This window comes from Lichenostomus cassidix, chromosome 14, assembly GCF_008360975.1.
Source record: "Lichenostomus cassidix isolate B80296 chromosome 14, HeHo_3.0, whole genome shotgun sequence".
Lineage (NCBI taxonomy): Eukaryota > Metazoa > Chordata > Aves > Passeriformes > Meliphagidae > Lichenostomus > Lichenostomus cassidix.
Window position 1 is genome coordinate 6,684,996 of NC_139495.1, and position 18,049 is coordinate 6,703,044.

Consider the following 18,049-nt stretch of genomic DNA (forward strand, 5'->3'; position numbering starts at 1 on the left):
CCTTAATTATGTTAATGTGTTTTAAGGGTTACACACAGACCCAAGAAGTAGCTTTAGAACAGCTTTAACTCAGAGTCCCACTGACTCCAGGTCACTGCACTCCATTATTAACATCCAGCCCTTGCACTTCTGTGCTTTCCTGGTGCTAAAGAGAAGTGAGGGATGGATTTTAGCATCTGAGAATGGTATTTGTTGGGTTCTGTCTGAGAGATGGATTTTAGCATCTGAGAATGGTATTTGTTGGGTTCTGTCCTGCAGCCCTGCACCAGTCCGAAGCGTTAGTTCTGTGAACCTTGTGGAGAAAGGGGAAGTTGTCCTCCCACCACCAGACTACCTGGGGGCTCTGCAGACAGACAGACGGATGGAGCCAGCCAAAGGTGCTGCTGTGAAATCTCCCAGCGACAGAGCCGAGCAGGCAGGCCCGGTGAGTGCCCTGGGCAGGGAATCCAAATGTTCCACCCTGCTAGGATGAGCTCTCAAAGGAGCCCTGGGATCTCCTATCTTACCTACTTGTGCTTGACCTCAGCCCTTGGACCCAGCTGTCTTCAGGAGTAGCAGGGGCTTTGGCATTTCAATCCATGCATCCTAACAGGGAGGGAGAAGAATTGTTCAGGGATAGAACTGACAGTAGCAGGAGACTTACTCTGCGTAGCAGAACTGCTCAGCAATGGAATCTGTCAAACATGAAATTCTCACAGAAAGCAGTCCAAATCCATCACCTCCAGTTCTTGCAGAACTTCCTTGTCTATCCTGCTTCCGTGCAAGTCACCAACCCCCCAGCTCCATAGGCTTTGGAAATAAGCCCACCATTATCCTGGGCTGGCTTGTACACCCATACAGGATTTACATACAAGTAAAACAGTCTTTTCACTGGGCCTCCTATGCAGAAGCAGGAAATGATTCAAGGCATCTTATTTTTGTTTCAGAATACACAGGAAAAATAGCTCAGGATCTCAAGAAGGGAAGATGAGGAATGGTTCTTGCCAGATAAACTGTTCATGCTGTGCTACACAAGACAGTAACAGGCACAGCAGTATCAACTATAAATAGTGGGTTGATGTTCAGTAAGATCTAATTCAGGCATTTGTTCATTTTTCTTAATTTTAAGGGCCTAATTCTAAGGTCTAATTCAGAATTAGGCCTAATTCTAAGGTCTGTTTACAACTGATGTACTTGAGCAATTTCATTGGAATCACAAGCCAAGCACGAGTTAAGAATCTGCTGAATGAGGTGCTGAAACACAGTGTGCCTGGATAGACTGACAGTTCAGCATTGAAATTTGAAATATTACAACCAAATTGGCCATATAGACTAATGACAGGGTCTCTTTCCCTTAGCAGGAAAGCGAGATCACCTGTAGCATATTTCTATAAATTCATGTAAATATCTTTTTTTTTTTTTTTTACAGAAACCTGACATGAATGGTATTATAAAACCACCTTTTCTAAGGTAAAATACTTTTACACTGATTTGGTTGTGTTGATTTTTGTTTTGGTTTATTATCATTTATAAGGGAAATAAGGATGTTTTATCATTCATTTCTCTGTGACCTCTCCCAGGCACTGGTAGAACAATATGGCTAAAATTAGTTGCACTTTCCTCAAGAGTGGCATCAAGAGCAGTACAACACACAAGCCCTTCTCAGAAAAATGTATTTCTCCAGTAGTTTGACAGGAAGCAGGACTTAAACCTTTCTTTAACTGTCTTTGAGGGTTAAAAGCAAAAATCTTTGAAGACTAGGAGCTGCTTAAAAAAGTCCAGTTGTAACTGTGCATTAACTTCCCAAATTTTTGGATCACTGAAAAGTGATTCTTCATATATAACTTCATTTTAAAAATTCAAGTTAAACTAAGAATTGCACAGAATCCCTTAGTCTCAGAACTATAACCTACTGTTTGATGACAGCTTGGATGAAGAACCTGAATGAATAACCTTGGGGTTGGATTGCAGGAAGCCTTCAAGTAACTTTATGCATTTCTTTTCAGTGGAGAAAATCCCTTTGCAACGGTGAAACTCAGACCCACAGTAACAAATGACAGATCAGCACCAATTATCCGATGAACACATGGGCCTGACAAGTGTGCTTCTCCCTTATCAACACCCACTTTCAGCAATGACAATTACTATCTCAACATGCCCTAAAAATTTATTTAAATGTAATTACTGTACAATAGACACATACTGGAACGGAGCTCTGATGGTTTTTAAACCTATAGTTTCTAATGAGGTAATTGCTTTGGGCTAGTGTTTGAGCACTTGGGCTTGATTTTACAGTATGCCTTTTTTTGTAGTAGGAGTTGTAAAAATACTGGAGATAGCTTGGATACTCTAGTGAATCAGTGTAAGTAATAGCTCACAGAATTTTTGGCATTCATTACTTGGAAGCTGCAATGGTAAGTTCTAGAATATAAGCCTGCATATGCCACCTACTAAAGAAGATAACTGATTTTTTTTTTTGTTCAAACAGAACAATGTAACAATGGCCTTATTTCAGAATAGAGAATTGCCTGTGTAAATGATTATATGTTATTTTGTGTAAGAAAGATACTTTAGGTTATAAATAAATATTTATCCCTTAAGAATAGACAACTTGTAATGCCTTGCTTAATGTTCACACACAAATTTCAAGTGTCAACAGAAACTCGTTTTCAGTCTAATGTCATACTGTCAACACATCCTTTCACGATAATTTTGTCTTCAAAAAGTGTTGTCAAACTTCAGTCTGATAAAAGGTCAAAATAAAGCAGTGCCATGATTTTTTCTCAAATGCCAATATAAAAAGCTGCCTTTCAAGTTCCTCCATTACTGTAGCCTACCCAAAAGGAAAACAGCTTAAAGCTGAAAATTTTTGGTTAAAGAGCTGAGCTAAGGCCTGAGTTCTGGCACAGTGCAGTAGCTGAGTTAAGTGAAATTGCACTTTTAACTTCAGCCACAGCAGAGCTGAACAGTTTGTTACCTCAGGCTCAGATGTGGCAATTCCAGTGGAGCCAGCTTGTCCAAAAGCCTTTTCCTACAGTAATATTCATCTCAGAAATGAGCCTAGCATGCTAGAAACTGACTGCATCAGCAGTGGGTGCTTTGCCAGTGCCCAGCTCAGGGGGTGTTTCCCACCTGCTATGAAGTCTGCATTGTCCCTGCTGCCAGTGATTAATCCTTACTCTAAATAATTCTATTTTACACATGCACATGTTTCCTGCAGCATCTCTGGCTCATTCGTTTAGTGATGTCTACTTCTACTACTATAAACAGTGAATTCAAGTCATGTGAAATGCCTTTCAGTTACTTAATATCAAAAAATAGTATATGAGCATGTGCTGGCTGCTCTCACCCTGCCTTTCAAGTTCAAGGCTGAGGACACTTTACCAGAGCCCTGCATAAACATCCACCATCCCCATCTGAGACACCAGCTTTTCAGAGGGGTAACTCATCTAAAGCATACTACAGGCAAGTCAACCTAGCCTGTCTGAGCTTTCAATAATTCAGTGTCAGAATTAAACAATCTAAGATGCAAAAGCCTTTACTCAGGGCAGTGCATGGTTGGCAGTGCCCCAACCTCTTCCTGCTGCAGGCAGAAGGTTCTGCAGTGTGTGAACCAACACCAGCCCCTGCATGAAGCAAAACCCTCACTAATTAAAACAGGGTTGTGTGTTCCTACTTGTGCCTTCAGTGGGGGAGAGGAGCTGTTGGCATAGTGGTAGCATATACAGCACTTGCAACACTTCCCTCAAATATGTGATGCCCTAAACATGTAAAGGTTTAAACAACAGTTTATCATCATTGTAAGAATTCTGGCAAATACTTATCCTTTGTTGTAGCTAGGATTACTATGCTGCTTTCAGCCTACATGGTATCAGACATCTCAGTAACGTTCTTAATAATCCAGCCACAAATTGAGGATTGCAAAAGGAAAAGCAGTTTTATTTAGTTTTCAACAGGTGCCACTAAACATGGAAAACAAGTCAGGTTTTCATGTTTTGCAATGCACATGCTCATAAAAGATTAATTTTAAATTACATGCAAGAGACTAAATTCCTTCACACTTTACAAAACAGGTCTGAAGCAAATAAAATGATTGTACATGACATTTACATTAGAAAGAGTACGCTAACAGTTGTAGCTTCTGTAAGCATGTCCACGTTCATCCCCTCAGCCAAAAGCTGCCCCACAGTTAGGGCATCTTCTCTGCCTTAGTGCAAGGCAGAACAGAATCCCAATTGGAAAGAATACAATGGCACACAAAACACCAAGACAGGTGAAGGTGTCCTCCAACACGCCAACCCTGCAAAAAGGGAAAACAGACTCAGTCAAGGACACTCACCAAGTTTGCCCCCAAGTCACCACTCAATGCTTTGGCAGTCACTAGAAACCACATGATTTTATAGAGCAAGATAAAGCATAAGGTTCTACATTTGTTCCTGTTTTTTTCTACTTCCAAAACCTGATGTCCCTTTTGAACTGTAGGAGAACCAATTACTGGTGTCACCTGGCTCCAGCTGAGTCCGAACTCCACAACCATCCTGAAATATTGTTTCAGCACAGTCCTCTGACAGCAGAAATCTACTTCTATTTCAGTCCCTGACTCCTTTCTGAAGCACTGTATCTGAGCATCCCCCAAAACAAAGACAGACAGCAAAGCAGAGAATTCAGACTTTAGAAACTTGTGCAGTTATATTAAATAGTCAAGATTTGGAGTTTAGCAAAACACTCGAACAAGATGTATCCTCCTGGTACAGTGAAAGTCATCACAAACAGAGCTGGGTGACCCTGAAGTACAGGCTGGGAGCACAGTGCCAAGGCCAACAAGCTGCTGTTTCCCTGCAAGCAGTCAGGGACAAGCTCTTGAACATGTAAATAGAGCAAAGGAAGGAAGGCGCAGGCTCAAGAGACCATTTCCTTAGAGCAACTGCCTGAAACATTGCAACTTGGATAAACTTGGGAACCATTCCCCTTCCCCTCAACCATCACCAGAAGCCAAAGCCTTTTCCAAGTGTTCTTGGTATTCTGCTGCTTATGCAAGTTCATGTTCCCCTTCAGCTTTCCCTCATTTTAATGCACTTTATTTCTGTTTGCAGAGTTCTTGTGACAGAAGTCAATTTTGAGTATGGTAGAAGGGAACTGCCAGGGTACCACTGATCCCAGCAGTAGCTTTATCATTTCATATCCTCTGATAACACTCTTTTAAGACAAGTTAAAAAATGTAGACTAATGCTCAAACCACCACAGGATTCCAATCTCAGCACACACGTGTCCCACAGCTCAGATCTGTGCAGCCTGTCCTGGACATTGTGGCTACTCCCACAAACTCAGCATAAAATCATCCCTGCTCCCTCCAAGTCAGGCAATCCCTGAGCTCCAGCTTTCAGGGCAGGCACTTTGTTTTGCCACAACAATGCAAAATTACTCTTGAACATCTGTGTGCCCAGAAAGATTAGAACAGTGAGAGATGAGCTCTGCAGAAATCTTCCTCTTCACACTCTTCAGGACTTCAGATCTGACCATTTGTCCCAGAGCTGGACCATGTTTTGTAGAGTTAGTTTCAGTAGTGTAGGTGCTACTGTTCCCTCCCCAGGGCTCCAAAGCACTTCAGGAGAGCCTCTTCAAGCGTGGAAGGAGTTTCACCTCTCTCTACAGAACCTTTCAGCTCCTATTCCCTCACCTCTATCACCACATCACAAATCCAGATTTCAACACTGACCTAAAATAAAACTGTTTCTGTGATGCAGGTTACCAGAGCTCTCTTCCATAGGTCTGGTTTGACCATGTATCTGTCTGGCTGATACTGCAAGCATTTCTTGTGGTGATGATGATGAACAGAGTTCTGTGTGTCACTAACCAGCATTTACACCTCTGCTGGCCTGATGAGCAGTGCATTCATGAGGCTTGGAGAAAAAGGTGTCTTACAGTCCCTACCTGGCACACACCACACCTCCACCTCTGCAGCAGAGTCTCGCCAGCTGACATGGAGGAGCCCAGGCCACTCACCCTTGGCTCACGGGGTGTGTGAGTCACTGACTCACAGCACTCACCCTCTGTCACCTCAGCAAACAGCACTGATAAACACAGGCGCTGGATTTGCACAGCTTGGTTATTATTTCTTCTTAGTCTGTGCCTGGTGTGCTGCTACAAAGAACTTTAGCCCAGGATTTCCATCAGCCTGCTGGAGCATGCCTGCTTCCCTGCCCCTCTCAGCACAGAGCATTCCCCAAAGTGAAATACCAATGGTTAAACCAGGCAGAGGGGACAGTACTGCTGGGGAAAGAAATACGAAGGAGTTACTGAAAAAATGATGAACAGAACAGCAGTCACTGTCACCATCAGAACAAAGGCAAACATCATAGAGGCATGTAAACTTTTCTCACATAACAGGGATGATTAATGGCTTCATCCAGACTACTGTATGCAGCTTTGGTCCTCATTAAAAAAAATTAAAAGTATGGATTACTAAGAGTCAGAAGGAAAGAAAAATATGAAAAAAAGATATAGCTCCCATCAACTCACCCTTGCTACCCAACTCTCAACTCCTAATCCCAAAACAGCTGTTATACAATTAGCCTGTGCCAGGAACATCAGGATCCACTTGCTAGGTCAAGTTCAGAAAACAGTAACCCAAGCAAGATGCTTTCATTAGGCTGACCTGTAAAGCACAGCTGAAGAGGTTCACATTAACCCTCCCTGAGATTTCCCACTAACTGTTCTGCCTGAGCACATCACTGTGTATGATGGGGGTTAAGGAGCATGGCTTAAGTCTCACAGGAAAGCTTCACCCAAATTCCTGTGCTATGCAACCTCTTTATCAAGGGCCTATCAGAACAGTAAAACTGTAAAATTACATTGCAAGTGACCCTCAAAATTAGACTGCAATTACAGGATAAAGTCAGCAGACAAGGTTCTCATGGCATTGCTTTCATTCTCCAGGGAAAAGATGTGCTACTGGAAGTGCCATCTCCAGGGAACACTCTGCTACCAGGGATGGAATGCAAAGCAATTCAGGACTGCTGGGACCAGATCAGTTACAGATACAGGGGCAAAAAGGACACTGCAGTGTTCAGCCAGAACTGTCAGGTCTGGAAGAAGCAGCTGAGTTTGGCAATTTGCACTTGGGAAATGCATGAAACGCTGAGCACCCTCAGAGCAACCAGAAAGCAGCAGCACAAGCTCAGGAGGTGAGGCCTCTCCTGCATCCACAGGTTAGCCCAGTAACACACTATGTGTATGGAGAGGCTCAGGCACACTCCAGGGGTTTCTGCGTAATTCAAGACTCAGCTTTCACACCACAGATCCACCCAAGACAGGCAAAGCCCCTTTTCCTGGCATTTCAATGACATCACAAATAACATTAGTTTGGAAAATGCACACCAGGTGCAGCACACAGCACACTACAGCTGTTGTACTTGCTGCCCTGCTCTGCTGTTACACTAATGCCTTCTTTTCCTTTCACACACACTATTTCCCTCCTGAAGGCATCCAACTCCTACTTCATTACTGTTCTGAAACCTTCTCTTTGTCTCTTAATAATTCCATATTCAGTTCCTGCCCTGAAACCTAGATTTGTGACAAGTGTGCTTAGTTAAGAGTATAAGCAGTCTATTGATGTGACCTTAAAGAATAAACACCCTAATCAAACATTAGAGGGAACAATCAGGGTACTTCTGGTCAGCCCTGAGGAGCTGCAGACCCAACAGTGATGAGCACAGCCCAACCCATTCCAATCAACCCTTTTAATCAGCTTGCAGGGCCCAAGTCTATTGGTCAGCACATGTCCTTGACACTTCTAACAGAATTTGTTTTAAACTCCTTTCCCCCTAAACAGAGTTATTCAGAAGTGTTTTGCGGTAGTGCAAAATGCCAAGTTCCACTAAAAATAAAAATTTTAAAACTGCCATCCATATTCAACACCAGACTCAGGGAAAAGGCCCAGGGAGGGACAAAGCAAGGCACAGGGAGCAGTGCTGGGTCAGCACTGGAGAACAGGGACAGCCCAGCCCAGCAGCACAGCAAGGCAGCTCCAAGGGACACTCAGCAGAGCTGTGCCTGCATGACCTCCACACCATACCTGTTGATTCAGAGCTCCTAACACGTCTAACAGTGTGATTACAGCATTAGCCACACAAACACTTCTTGCCTTCTGTTGATTTATGTCACCACCTAATTTTAGATGAACACTTACCCAACCACTGCTTAGCCAGTTACTAAATTTAAAAAGAGAAAAAAAAATCTTTTTATAAGGGAGACTATGAATATTTTTTGCTTCTATATCTTACCTGAGATGCGGAGTAATTAGAGATTCCACATTCTAACTGCAGATTCACTAACGTAACCAAACATAAATTTTCTTCTACAGCATAAACCACATAAAAGCTGATTATAACTGCACCACTCCCACTCTAAAAATAAAGTGGAAATGTTTATTTATACTGCAAGCAGCATCTTGGATTTAAGCTATAACTGCAGCTGCCAACTCCATACACTAAGGTCAATTATTCCCACTGACAACTATTTAAAACCAAATTATTTTTCAGACAACTCCCTTTTTCAAAGTAACTCTTAAAACATTAAGATCTTAAGTCAAATGCTCAGGATCAGAGGGTTGATAATGAGATCTGTGAACACAGCATTGGTATGATTTAACACGTGCATTTTCAGACTTATCACTACATCCCACTATTTAAATGTCAGCTTATCAGCATTTTTTAGACCTTACAAATACATTCAAAGGGTCACCCCAGGTAATCAGAGACAGGCTGGCTGTGATACAAGCTCTGCAAGACATGAAAAGAAACTGCACTTGAGAAAACTGCTATGCTCTACACAGATTACTGACCAACCACATGGAATTTTCAAATCAGATCCCATCTCCTGCCACTGAGGTTGGTTGAGTTTCAAAGTTTAGATTTGAATTGAAACATCAGACCAGGGACAATCATGGACTTTGGCAACTACACATTAAATCTTTAATTTTGAACATACTAACAAAACCAGACAGCTTTTCTTTATCATCTCTTGGCTAATGCAACAGCAGTAGCTATGTTAAGAATCTTAAAATCTCACCTGCAAGCTGCAGAAGAAAAAGAACTGACAATTATATGTGGAACTACTGAGTGAGCACTGGATGTTTACAGTTTTAATTTCTACAAAGAGAAGTATCAGCTCCTTCAGCCTCAGCCTGATGGCATTTGAATGGTTGTTGATCCACATTCACAAAAAGAAGCCCAAATCTCTGTGTAGGCACTGGCTTGCTCTCCCTCAGCACAAGCTGTACATATATGTAAATGCAATTATCCTTAAAAGTCACTTTCAAGTAAGAGGCATGACAGTATTTACAGACTTATCTGAATTTCCTTATGCTTTAGGCTTCATTTCCTATACAGAGGCCTGGCTGCAGAAGCAGAAGAATTCTGGCAGCGGGAACAGCCTGTGTAGCTGTTGTCTTTCTTGAAATGCCTCCAAACCAGCAGCTTTCCCTACTGCAGGAGCACCACTGCTTTATTCCAGTTCTAGTCAGGAGATGAGCTCAAGGCTTCACACCAACAGCCCAGCCTGGCCAACGAGGCTAAGCACAGCAGTTAGAGCTCTCTGTGGGGTAGACATCCACCAGGATGAACCACACTGAGCCTGGTGGGGTTTTTCCTCCCTTGTCTGCACACAGCCAGATCAGTACCACTGTGGCGACCAAAAAACAAGGACAGCTCCCTCCTCTCTCCCAGAATAACTCATTGCTGCAATGAAATCCTAATTATCACAATTCAGACAAGTATTCTTCAAGACAAATGGTGATTCTAATAAAAAATTGTTATAATTCAGGGCCAGTGACAGACTGGGCATTAGGGACCAGATTATCATTTTTATACAGTCCCATTAGGGAATACATTCCTGCTGTGCCTTCTTTTTCTAAGAAATGAGACTTTGTGAGATTAATGTGTTTTGATTATTGTCCGCAAATCAGGTCAGACCAGTGGAACAAAACTCCTCAGAAGCAGCCAGAGCTATGCTGTGCTCATTTGGGACCTTGCTACAGACTTATCCCTCCTCTCTGTGGGGCTCAGGGAGCAACTTCCTGCTCAGCAGCTGCTGTTAGGCTGGGAACAGTCACAGCTCTCCCAGTCAGGAATTCCAAATGGCACTCATGGCATCTGCCCGAGTCTGCTGATCAAGGCTTTCTCCTTCCCAATCCTCTCCACAGCACTCTCAAAAAGGTACTGCCAAGTTTGCTTCACTCACAAGGTTCCAAAGGATCTCCAGCCTGCTGCTGGAAACCAAAAATTCTCAGGTTTACTCACACTGTCAGACATGCTCTCTACACAGGCATTTTGTTGTTTCCTTTTTTTAATTCCTTGCATATTTAACTAACACATATAATGAAATTACATTAGGAATATTTACATGAAGTTTAAATATAGCTGTGAATAACTATAGGAAACCTGTATCCTGAGCTGCCTTTTATCAAAGCCCACACAGCATTTGTGACTGAAATAATGGAAGAGCAGAAGACTGAAATTGGGAAGGACCTGTTCACCTAAGTGTAATTTTTCTAGAGTCTATTCCCTCAGGAGACATGCACATAATTGAAGACAACAAAATTTTAACCAAAACCTGATAACTTACAACTTTGTCTGGTCAAAAAAAAATCCAATAAATTAAAAAAACCCACCATAACAACAAACCAAAACTACACCAGTGGCAGGAAGAATGCTGTAAGAGATCTCAGAATAAATAGTTTTAATCAAACTTGTCTCATCTTCCAGCTCTGAAAGAAGCCTCAGTGTTGGCATAATTTGAGACTCATTACAATGTTTGTCCAGCAGATGCTCTGTAGTCAGAAGTGAAAGCTGCACCAGTGTGAGGTCCTTTCCCTTACTCTTTCTCCCAAGTAACTGAATGCTATTGAATGGGAAAATAAAAACCCAACAGGCCCCATCACAGACTCTCTCCCAGATTTTGAAGGAACTGGTTTTTGAAATGAGGTCAAGAGAATGCTTTTACAATTTTTAAAAGGAACTTTCTTCTGATAAATAACAGGAAAGCAAACATTCCTGAGCAGTTAGTTCTACCCAACAACAAAAGATGGAGAAATAGAAAATGAAAGTGACCACAAACAAAGCAGCCAGGCTGCATTCTCCGAGCTAAAAAGATAATTTCACAGCAGGATCTCTAAAGTCAGTGCCTGTAATGACTCAATGTGTACTTGGGAACATAAAACACTTCAAAAGCAGGACTTGGCCAAACCTTAAATGTCAACTAGAAGCCATAAAGCTGACAAGATTGTGCAACTCAGTTTAATTCTCTGTACATCAGTTGGGAGAAGAACACACACTGAGACAATAGGACTACAACCACCCAGGACATTCTGAAAGTGCAAGGAAGGATGGAATACACATTAAAGCTGAAGTCTGTAACTAGAAAGCAACACTGACCAGTGATGAATGAGCATGATGTAAGGAATAGCTCTAAGAGGTACAGCTTGCAAAACAGGAGAGTCATCCCTCAGACAGCAGCAGTTCTTCAGAGGAAGAAGGGCAGGAATGCAATTACCACTCACCACAGGCATATTATCAACTTCAGACAGGCTACTTGTGGAGATACTTTGTACTTTTTATGACTAAATACCATAAAAAAGCCTAAATATGGACGGTATTCAAGTCAGCTTATTAACCCCAAGATCACTCATGACTGCAATAAAATAGACACCAATTCAAATTACAGACCAATTTCTGTGCATTTCTCCTCAACACCATATATCTTAAGTTGGAAATGGTTTTTTTTGCCCTGGTGATCTAAAGCAGATGGACTTCTCTAACAATCATGCACACCATCAAATCAGAAAAGAAACAGGAAAACTGACCTGGTGGTTTAAAACCAATTTTTTTTTATGTACCACTAATAGCTTCTGATATTTTTCAATGCCCCTTCAACAACTTTTCTGTTCAGGGCGTAGCTGCACATTGCATTCTTCATGAAATAGGTTTCCAGGACATGGAAGTAAACTAGAACTGTGTTTAAGGTCTTGAGAAGTCGAAGATGATTGAGTTCTTTCTCTCAGAGAAGCAGCCAGTGCACCCTTCCACAATGTGAACCTGATCTTTCAGGCTCCCATGAGTATTTCCAATATTATGCTTTTCACCTAGCCTCCCTATCCTCTCTCCTGAAGTAACAGACTGTCAACTCCATGACTACTCAAAAAAACAGCAATCTGAGATTCTTCCCTCCTGCCTGGACACTTTGTATAAGCACACTGCCTGCCTTTCTCCAAGCAGTGCACAACACCTGCCCTGTCTTCTGGCTGAGCTACAGCATCAGCATGTTGATGTAATCACTCAGGTGGCAGGACCTACCACAGCCTCTGAACAGCTCAGCACTTGCTTTCCCCCACTGTTTAAAATACACACCTTCTAGATCAATAGCTCTAGCTGGTACAGGTTTGTCAGCCTTAACTAGTGGCATTTCAACAGGCTGCTGTTTTTACATAACACCACAGGATACTTATTTGAATCCACCTTTGAAGGCAGCTACTGACTCTCAGACAAACACCAACTCTGTCACATTCATCACACTGCAAACTGGTATTGCTTCAGCTACTCAGGCAAGTCTGATTCCTACACGTTCTGAAAGGGGAGGAAAGGCTCAGCCCTGCAGAGTACCAAGTGCCCTCTTGCAAGATAGCCCAAGGGTAACTCCTGTACACTTTAACAGAGGGCAATGAGCCTGCATTTCAGTCAGAGCTGGCCAGGCAGAGCAGTGCCTGAAGTGCACCAGCAGCAATGCCTCTGCCCTCAGCCATGGCCTAAAATCCTGGGAAGAGAAGAACTGAGAAGTGAAAGGGACAACAGCTGACTTACAGCACTCGTGAGGAAACTCACTGCCTTCTTCCTTTTTCATGGCTGTGATCTCCAAGAGGGAAGTTGTTCTCTTGCTGCAACTCTAAACAGCTGACCACTTTTTCTGGTTTTCACTACTGTGGCAGACTGACATTTTTGGTCTGGTCTATCAATCTCCCTGTTCTTCTGCAGTTACAGGACTTTTAGAGATATTTTAAAGCCTTAAGTTACCAATGTTTCCAGCCAATACTGACAGTCACCCTCCCTGGTTTTGCACAGTTTGGATTGGGAATGGGAACACACACACCACAACAGCAGAAGTTTTTCCACAGAACTGTCAGAAAACCAGAAGTGACTGGTCAGAGATTACAAGAAGTTTCACAATAAAGTCATGCTACTCACCATCACCAGGCATAAACACATCAGAAAGGACTTCCTGTCATCCTCTCCCCCAAGAACTGACCCTTTACATCTGTTACTGAAGTGTCTTTTCATTAAAAGTATCATTTACAGATCTTCCTCCATCTTAAAGGACAGGTTCATGTTTAAAGTCTCCTGTATTATTTACAGCAGGTGTCACAAGCCCATCAGGACAAGCTCATGCTACACAAACCAAAGCATTCCACTCCTGGATCTTAGTGCCTTTTCAGTTAATTGTAATACACACACAGAGAGAAACCACTGAAAACCAAGGAACCATATGGATACCCCTGTTTTAAAAAACAAAACACAAAGGCTGAGTTTGATTCCTCAAGAGCCATTTTACCTGCAGGCAGGACAGCCACCAACTACTACTACAGAAGTGGTGGTGGCAGGCTGTTGAATAATGGTGTACGTGCTCGAATAGTTTGGCTGTGATGTCGGCGGAGGAACAGCATACCCTAAAAGAAGAAAAAAACCTCAATCACCACACGTAAGGCACAAAGAACAATGATCATTTTAAAGTACAACAACAAAAACACAGAAAACAACAATCAGGAACGTAGTCTTGATTAAGCACTTTAAGCTTTATCAAAATTAGACCTGGAACACCTGGCACACATAATTGCAAAGCCACGTATCAATTTAACCATCCCAAAAGGACACTGAGCTAATAATTAACTTCAAGATTTTGTTTCAATGCGGTTGAGCACCTGGGAAAAACTGTTTAAACAATGACCATAGCTTTCACTTCTGGATGTTATGTATCAAGAATGTCCCACTCCAGCAAATGACTTGAAATAGAATAAATCTTCCCCTAGTTTCAGGCCTAAATTCCATATACTGTTTCGAACTGGAAAGGGAGTCAGGAGTGACAGGATGCAAGTAGAAAAAATCTGCACAGCACAGAAAAAAAACCCCAACTTTCAGAAAGTCCATGTTGTTAACTAGAGAATGAGTAATTTTAGCAGCTGTAGATAGAAGCCTTTAACTGTTTTATTAACATTAAAACTTTATATTTTTTTAAAAAAGCTTTTGAAAGGGCTGGTTAGATGTATGCAGTGTAATCAAGGCACAGTTTGCCAAGGTATAATCAATCCACTTTGAGCTTATTTCCCAAGTTCACAGATTTTCTTCTATCAAGCTATCCATCTCTGAAGTCTGGCAAGCTCACTATTCAAACTGAAAATAACCACTAATACCGCTATTGCAGGAAAACAAGCTTCAAGTTATCAGCAGGAAAATCAATCTATAGCCTCAAGGTTCAACTGAAAGAGGTCTGCGTCTGCTGTATAACTTTTGTAACTTTTGAAGCATTCCTCTCTCCTGAGAGCCTGCTTGGTTCTTCGGCAGATATTAATTCAGTTAACGAAAGTACTGCATCTACTCACCTGCCTAAGTCTCCCTCAGACCACTGAAGCGTTTCAGAAAAAACAAACATTAACCAGAGTACAGCGAAGTGCAGGCAAAGAACAACTCTGGGGTCTGTTTTAGTGCAAGCACAGCTCTGCCATTGTTCCGAGGCAAAAAACCCGCGCGTGTGAGGAATGCCCGCAAACCCAGCCGGGATTTTGGGGAGAGCACAACACAAACACCTCCGGGGCTCCGAGGGAAGGAGGGGAAAGGGAGATGGCGCTCCGGCAGAGCTGGATCCCCGCGCAGCCGCCCCACCGCGCTGCCTTCCAGCGGGGAGCCGCGGCACCCCCAGCGCCTCCCCGTGCCGGGGGAGCCGCACCCGGGACAGGCCGGCAGTTCCCGCTCCTGCCGGGCAGCCCCGGCCGGCCCCGGGGCCAGCGGGAGCTCACAGCCGCCCCCCGCCCCAGCGACGGGCCGGCGGGGGATCGCCCCGCACACCGGGAACCCCCGAGCCCGCAGCCCCCCGAGTCGGCGCCGCCCGCGACCCACCTGGGGCGGCTGCGGTGCCCGGGTAGGAGTAGGGCGGGGGCGGCTGGAAGCCGGGCTGAGGGGCGGGGATGGCGCCGTAGTTGCCGTGGCCGTAGTCGTAGCCCGGCGCGCCCGGCGCGGCGGGGCTGTAGGCGGGGGGCCGCTCCTGCAGCAGCGGCTTGCTGTCCATGCTGGGCCGGCGCTGGCTCGTCCCGCGGGGCCCACCAGGAAGCGGCGCCCGGCCCGGCCCGGTGAGCGCCGCCCGCCCCGCCCCGCCCGGGGGCGCCGAGCTGGGGGCGGAGGGGCGCGAGGGGCTGGGGGGGGCGGGGGAGCTGCCCCTCCCCGAGCGGCGCGCGGAGCGGCGGCCCCGGTGCTGCGCTCGCGGCCGGTCACGAGGCCGCCGCGCCCCACGTGACGCCGCTCCCCGAGCGGCGCGCGACGGCTCCCCGCCCGGCGGCGCAGGGAACCCGCCGCCTTAAAGGGGCCGCGCCCCGCCGGGACCGCGCGGCGCCGCACCGACAGCGACAGCCCCGCATGACAACGCGCTGCCCTCGCCGGGTGTACCGGCTTCCTCCCGCTCGGGCACCGAGAGCAGCCGGCAGTGGGACGGCGTGGTCCTCGGCGCTGCCCCGAGCCACCGCACCCGCCCCGCTGGTCTTTCATTGGGCCGCTGGTGGATTTTCAACACGCTCGCTCAGCCCCTGTTTAGCATCGTGCTCCTTGCCGTGCTCTCCCCCCGAACCGCGATCCTGTGCCCTGTGCTCTGAGATGAGCCTGCTGGAGCAGGGGGGTTGGCTCGGAGGAGCCGCCGTGGTTCCTTCCAGCCTGAGCCATTCTGTGCAATGCAGAATTTTGTGCTGGGCAGGGGGAGCATGGGGCTGGGTACTCGCAGTGACTGCTGAAAACTCACATCCCCATTGGGAAGAGCTGCACTTGAGTGTTAACGGGAAAGGCTCTCGGGGTGGTGGCACAGAGGTGGAATGCTGCAAAAAGAGGGATGTTTTTGAAAAAAATTTGAGGGAGAAGCAGGAGAAAACCCTCATGGTTCAAAGAAACAGTGAAGTTAAGAAATAAACACTACAGGAAGGAAAGCAAAGGGGATGCTGCTGTCTCCTGTACGGCAAACTAAAGGAACGAGTTCAACAACACTTTCACCAGACTCAGCTGCTTCTGAAGCCCACGTTCTCGGTGACTGCACAGCCCAGGACAGATCCTATAAAGGTCTTAAATGTCTTTTACTCCAGCTGAAACTCTCACCTCTTCCCTCCACGCCTTTATCCCTTGAGCTGTCTGACTCACAAAACCTTTTGGTTTGGAAATCCCTGGTTTGTCCTTAGCTACAGGTCCCAGCACAGCCCTTATCACCATGGCAAACACTGTGACTCCCTCCCAGGATAGGTCCTGTGCAGCAGGAAAGGGTTAGCCCCATTTCAGAGGAAAAGGGGGAAAAAACCCATAAAAACCAGAAGTCATTAAACATTTTGCCTCAAAATGAAACAAATTCTTGAAACAGATAGGGACACAGATCACACCACTCCAAATCCAAGCATCACAGGATGATGAATGGGGTCCCTGCCCTCCTGCTTTCTATCTCCTTGCTCTGGTTTGCAGGTGACCTACCTGGAAGGGGCACAGACTCTGAGGGCTCTCTAACTGTAGCAGTATAAATATTACAGGAGGTTTTTGAAAGAAAAATCTTAAAACACAAATGCAATGCAACACTTCCTCATTAAGGGAAAGATAGTTCCTTTAAATGAATGTCAAGTGACAAGGAAAAATCCCCCTTTTAAAGAAGTGAAGTTTGGGAAAGCGTGGAAAAGCTGACAGTAGGAAACCTGTCTGTACAACCCCCTTCCAACTGCATTAGGACAACAGCTGCAAAAAATAGGATTGAAGATTTCTTGACCATGCTTTGGTTCACTGGAGAAAACTCCTTCTTCCTGAGTCACACAGTAACCACAGGACTGAAGGACAGAAGTGAGGAAGGATATTTGGATGTTTTCTTTCCCTTTTGCAAGGCTTCAGGCCCCCACTCAGGGAAGACCCAGGATGCAGCCCTCACAGGCCACAGACTGGAAGAAAGGTTCCCATCAACCCAGTGTAAATCCGTTTATATTCAGCTGGCTTTGCAAAAGCTTTCCCGTTAGCTCCTTACGGAATGGGAGCTCTGTTGCAACACCAGTGCTGAACAAAGCAGGGCTCAGCACTGGACACCCAGAGCAGAGAATTTTCATAAGGCATCAATTCAATCCTAAAATTTACATCAAAGTTCAGCTGTAGCACAGCCACCAACCACACAGAAGGCTCATGCTGCCAGTGTTATGGAGAGCACTCATTTGCTTGCACATGAAAACTCCTCCTTAAAATAAGCATGGAAATACTGTACTGATTGTAAGTTACTTGTTTGTGCAAACCCCTTGCATATCTAGCCATTTACACTGCTGTCCTGTAAGACTACAGGTCTGTGGTTCAAAATCCAAACCATCAAAAAATCCCAGGAAATGCTCCATAAATTCTTCTGCAATCTAGTTACCATGAAAAACAACTAAAATCTTGTTTTCACCTGCTCAAAGTAGCAACGGGATTGAGTACACATCAATTGTATCAGAGTCACAACCACTACAAATCTTGCAAAATTAATTTTCTGGGATCTAAACTGTACTTGGTCTTTATAAATATGTTTTGCTACAATGATCAAATCATCAAAATACTATTAGAGAGCAAAAATTCTGTGTTGAGTAGGCCCCAGTCTGTGCAAGAGACCAAACCACTGCAGTGAGTCCTGGGCCTCAGCAGGAAATTATCCAGACGGGATGGTTTTGCCTCACACAGGAATCATTCTAGAGAATTTCATGTGTGCCTCAACCCTCCAAACCACAACTCTCTGCTCACCAAAACCATCTGAACCCACAGGGCACAGGACAAGAGCAAGA

The 18,049-nt window shown here is 44.8% G+C and overlaps 2 protein-coding genes across 3 annotated transcripts in view; one reads left to right on the top strand and one right to left on the bottom strand.

Moving 5' to 3' along the window:
• Window positions 1–2,589, top strand: part of BAIAP2L1 (BAR/IMD domain containing adaptor protein 2 like 1) — a 32,541-nt gene extending 29,952 nt beyond the window's left edge. For both annotated transcript variants that reach the window (XM_085074642.1, XM_085074643.1), the window contains exons 12-14: window positions 259–424; window positions 1,409–1,449; window positions 1,986–2,589. In XM_085074642.1, the coding sequence (XP_084930768.1) occupies window positions 259–424; window positions 1,409–1,449; window positions 1,986–2,061 (283 nt within the window). In that variant the 3' untranslated portion in view covers window positions 2,062–2,589. The remainder of the gene's footprint in view (window positions 1–258; window positions 425–1,408; window positions 1,450–1,985) is intronic.
• Window positions 2,590–3,890: 1,301 nt separating this feature from the next.
• Window positions 3,891–15,522, bottom strand: BRI3 (brain protein I3). Its single transcript, XM_085074647.1, has 3 exons — window positions 15,138–15,522; window positions 13,579–13,693; window positions 3,891–4,279 (listed from the first exon to the last, which is right to left on the bottom strand). The coding sequence occupies exons 1-3, from the start codon at window positions 15,304–15,306 to the stop codon at window positions 4,147–4,149; spliced, it is 417 nt and encodes a 138-aa protein (XP_084930773.1). The 5' UTR covers window positions 15,307–15,522; the 3' UTR covers window positions 3,891–4,146.
• Window positions 15,523–18,049: the final 2,527 nt, after the last annotated feature.

Coding starts and splice junctions, on each gene's coding strand:
- BRI3 (XM_085074647.1), bottom strand. CDS start 15,306: ATGGACAGCAAGCCGCTGCTGCAGGAGCGGCCCCCCGCCTACAGCCCC. Junction 13,694..15,137: donor GGGCACCGCAGCCGCCCCAG/GTGGGTCGCGGG, acceptor TTCTTCTTTTAG/GGTATGCTGTTCCTCCGCCG. Junction 4,280..13,578: donor GGTGGCTGTCCTGCCTGCAG/GTAAAATGGCTC, acceptor CCCTTTTTGCAG/GGTTGGCGTGTTGGAGGACA.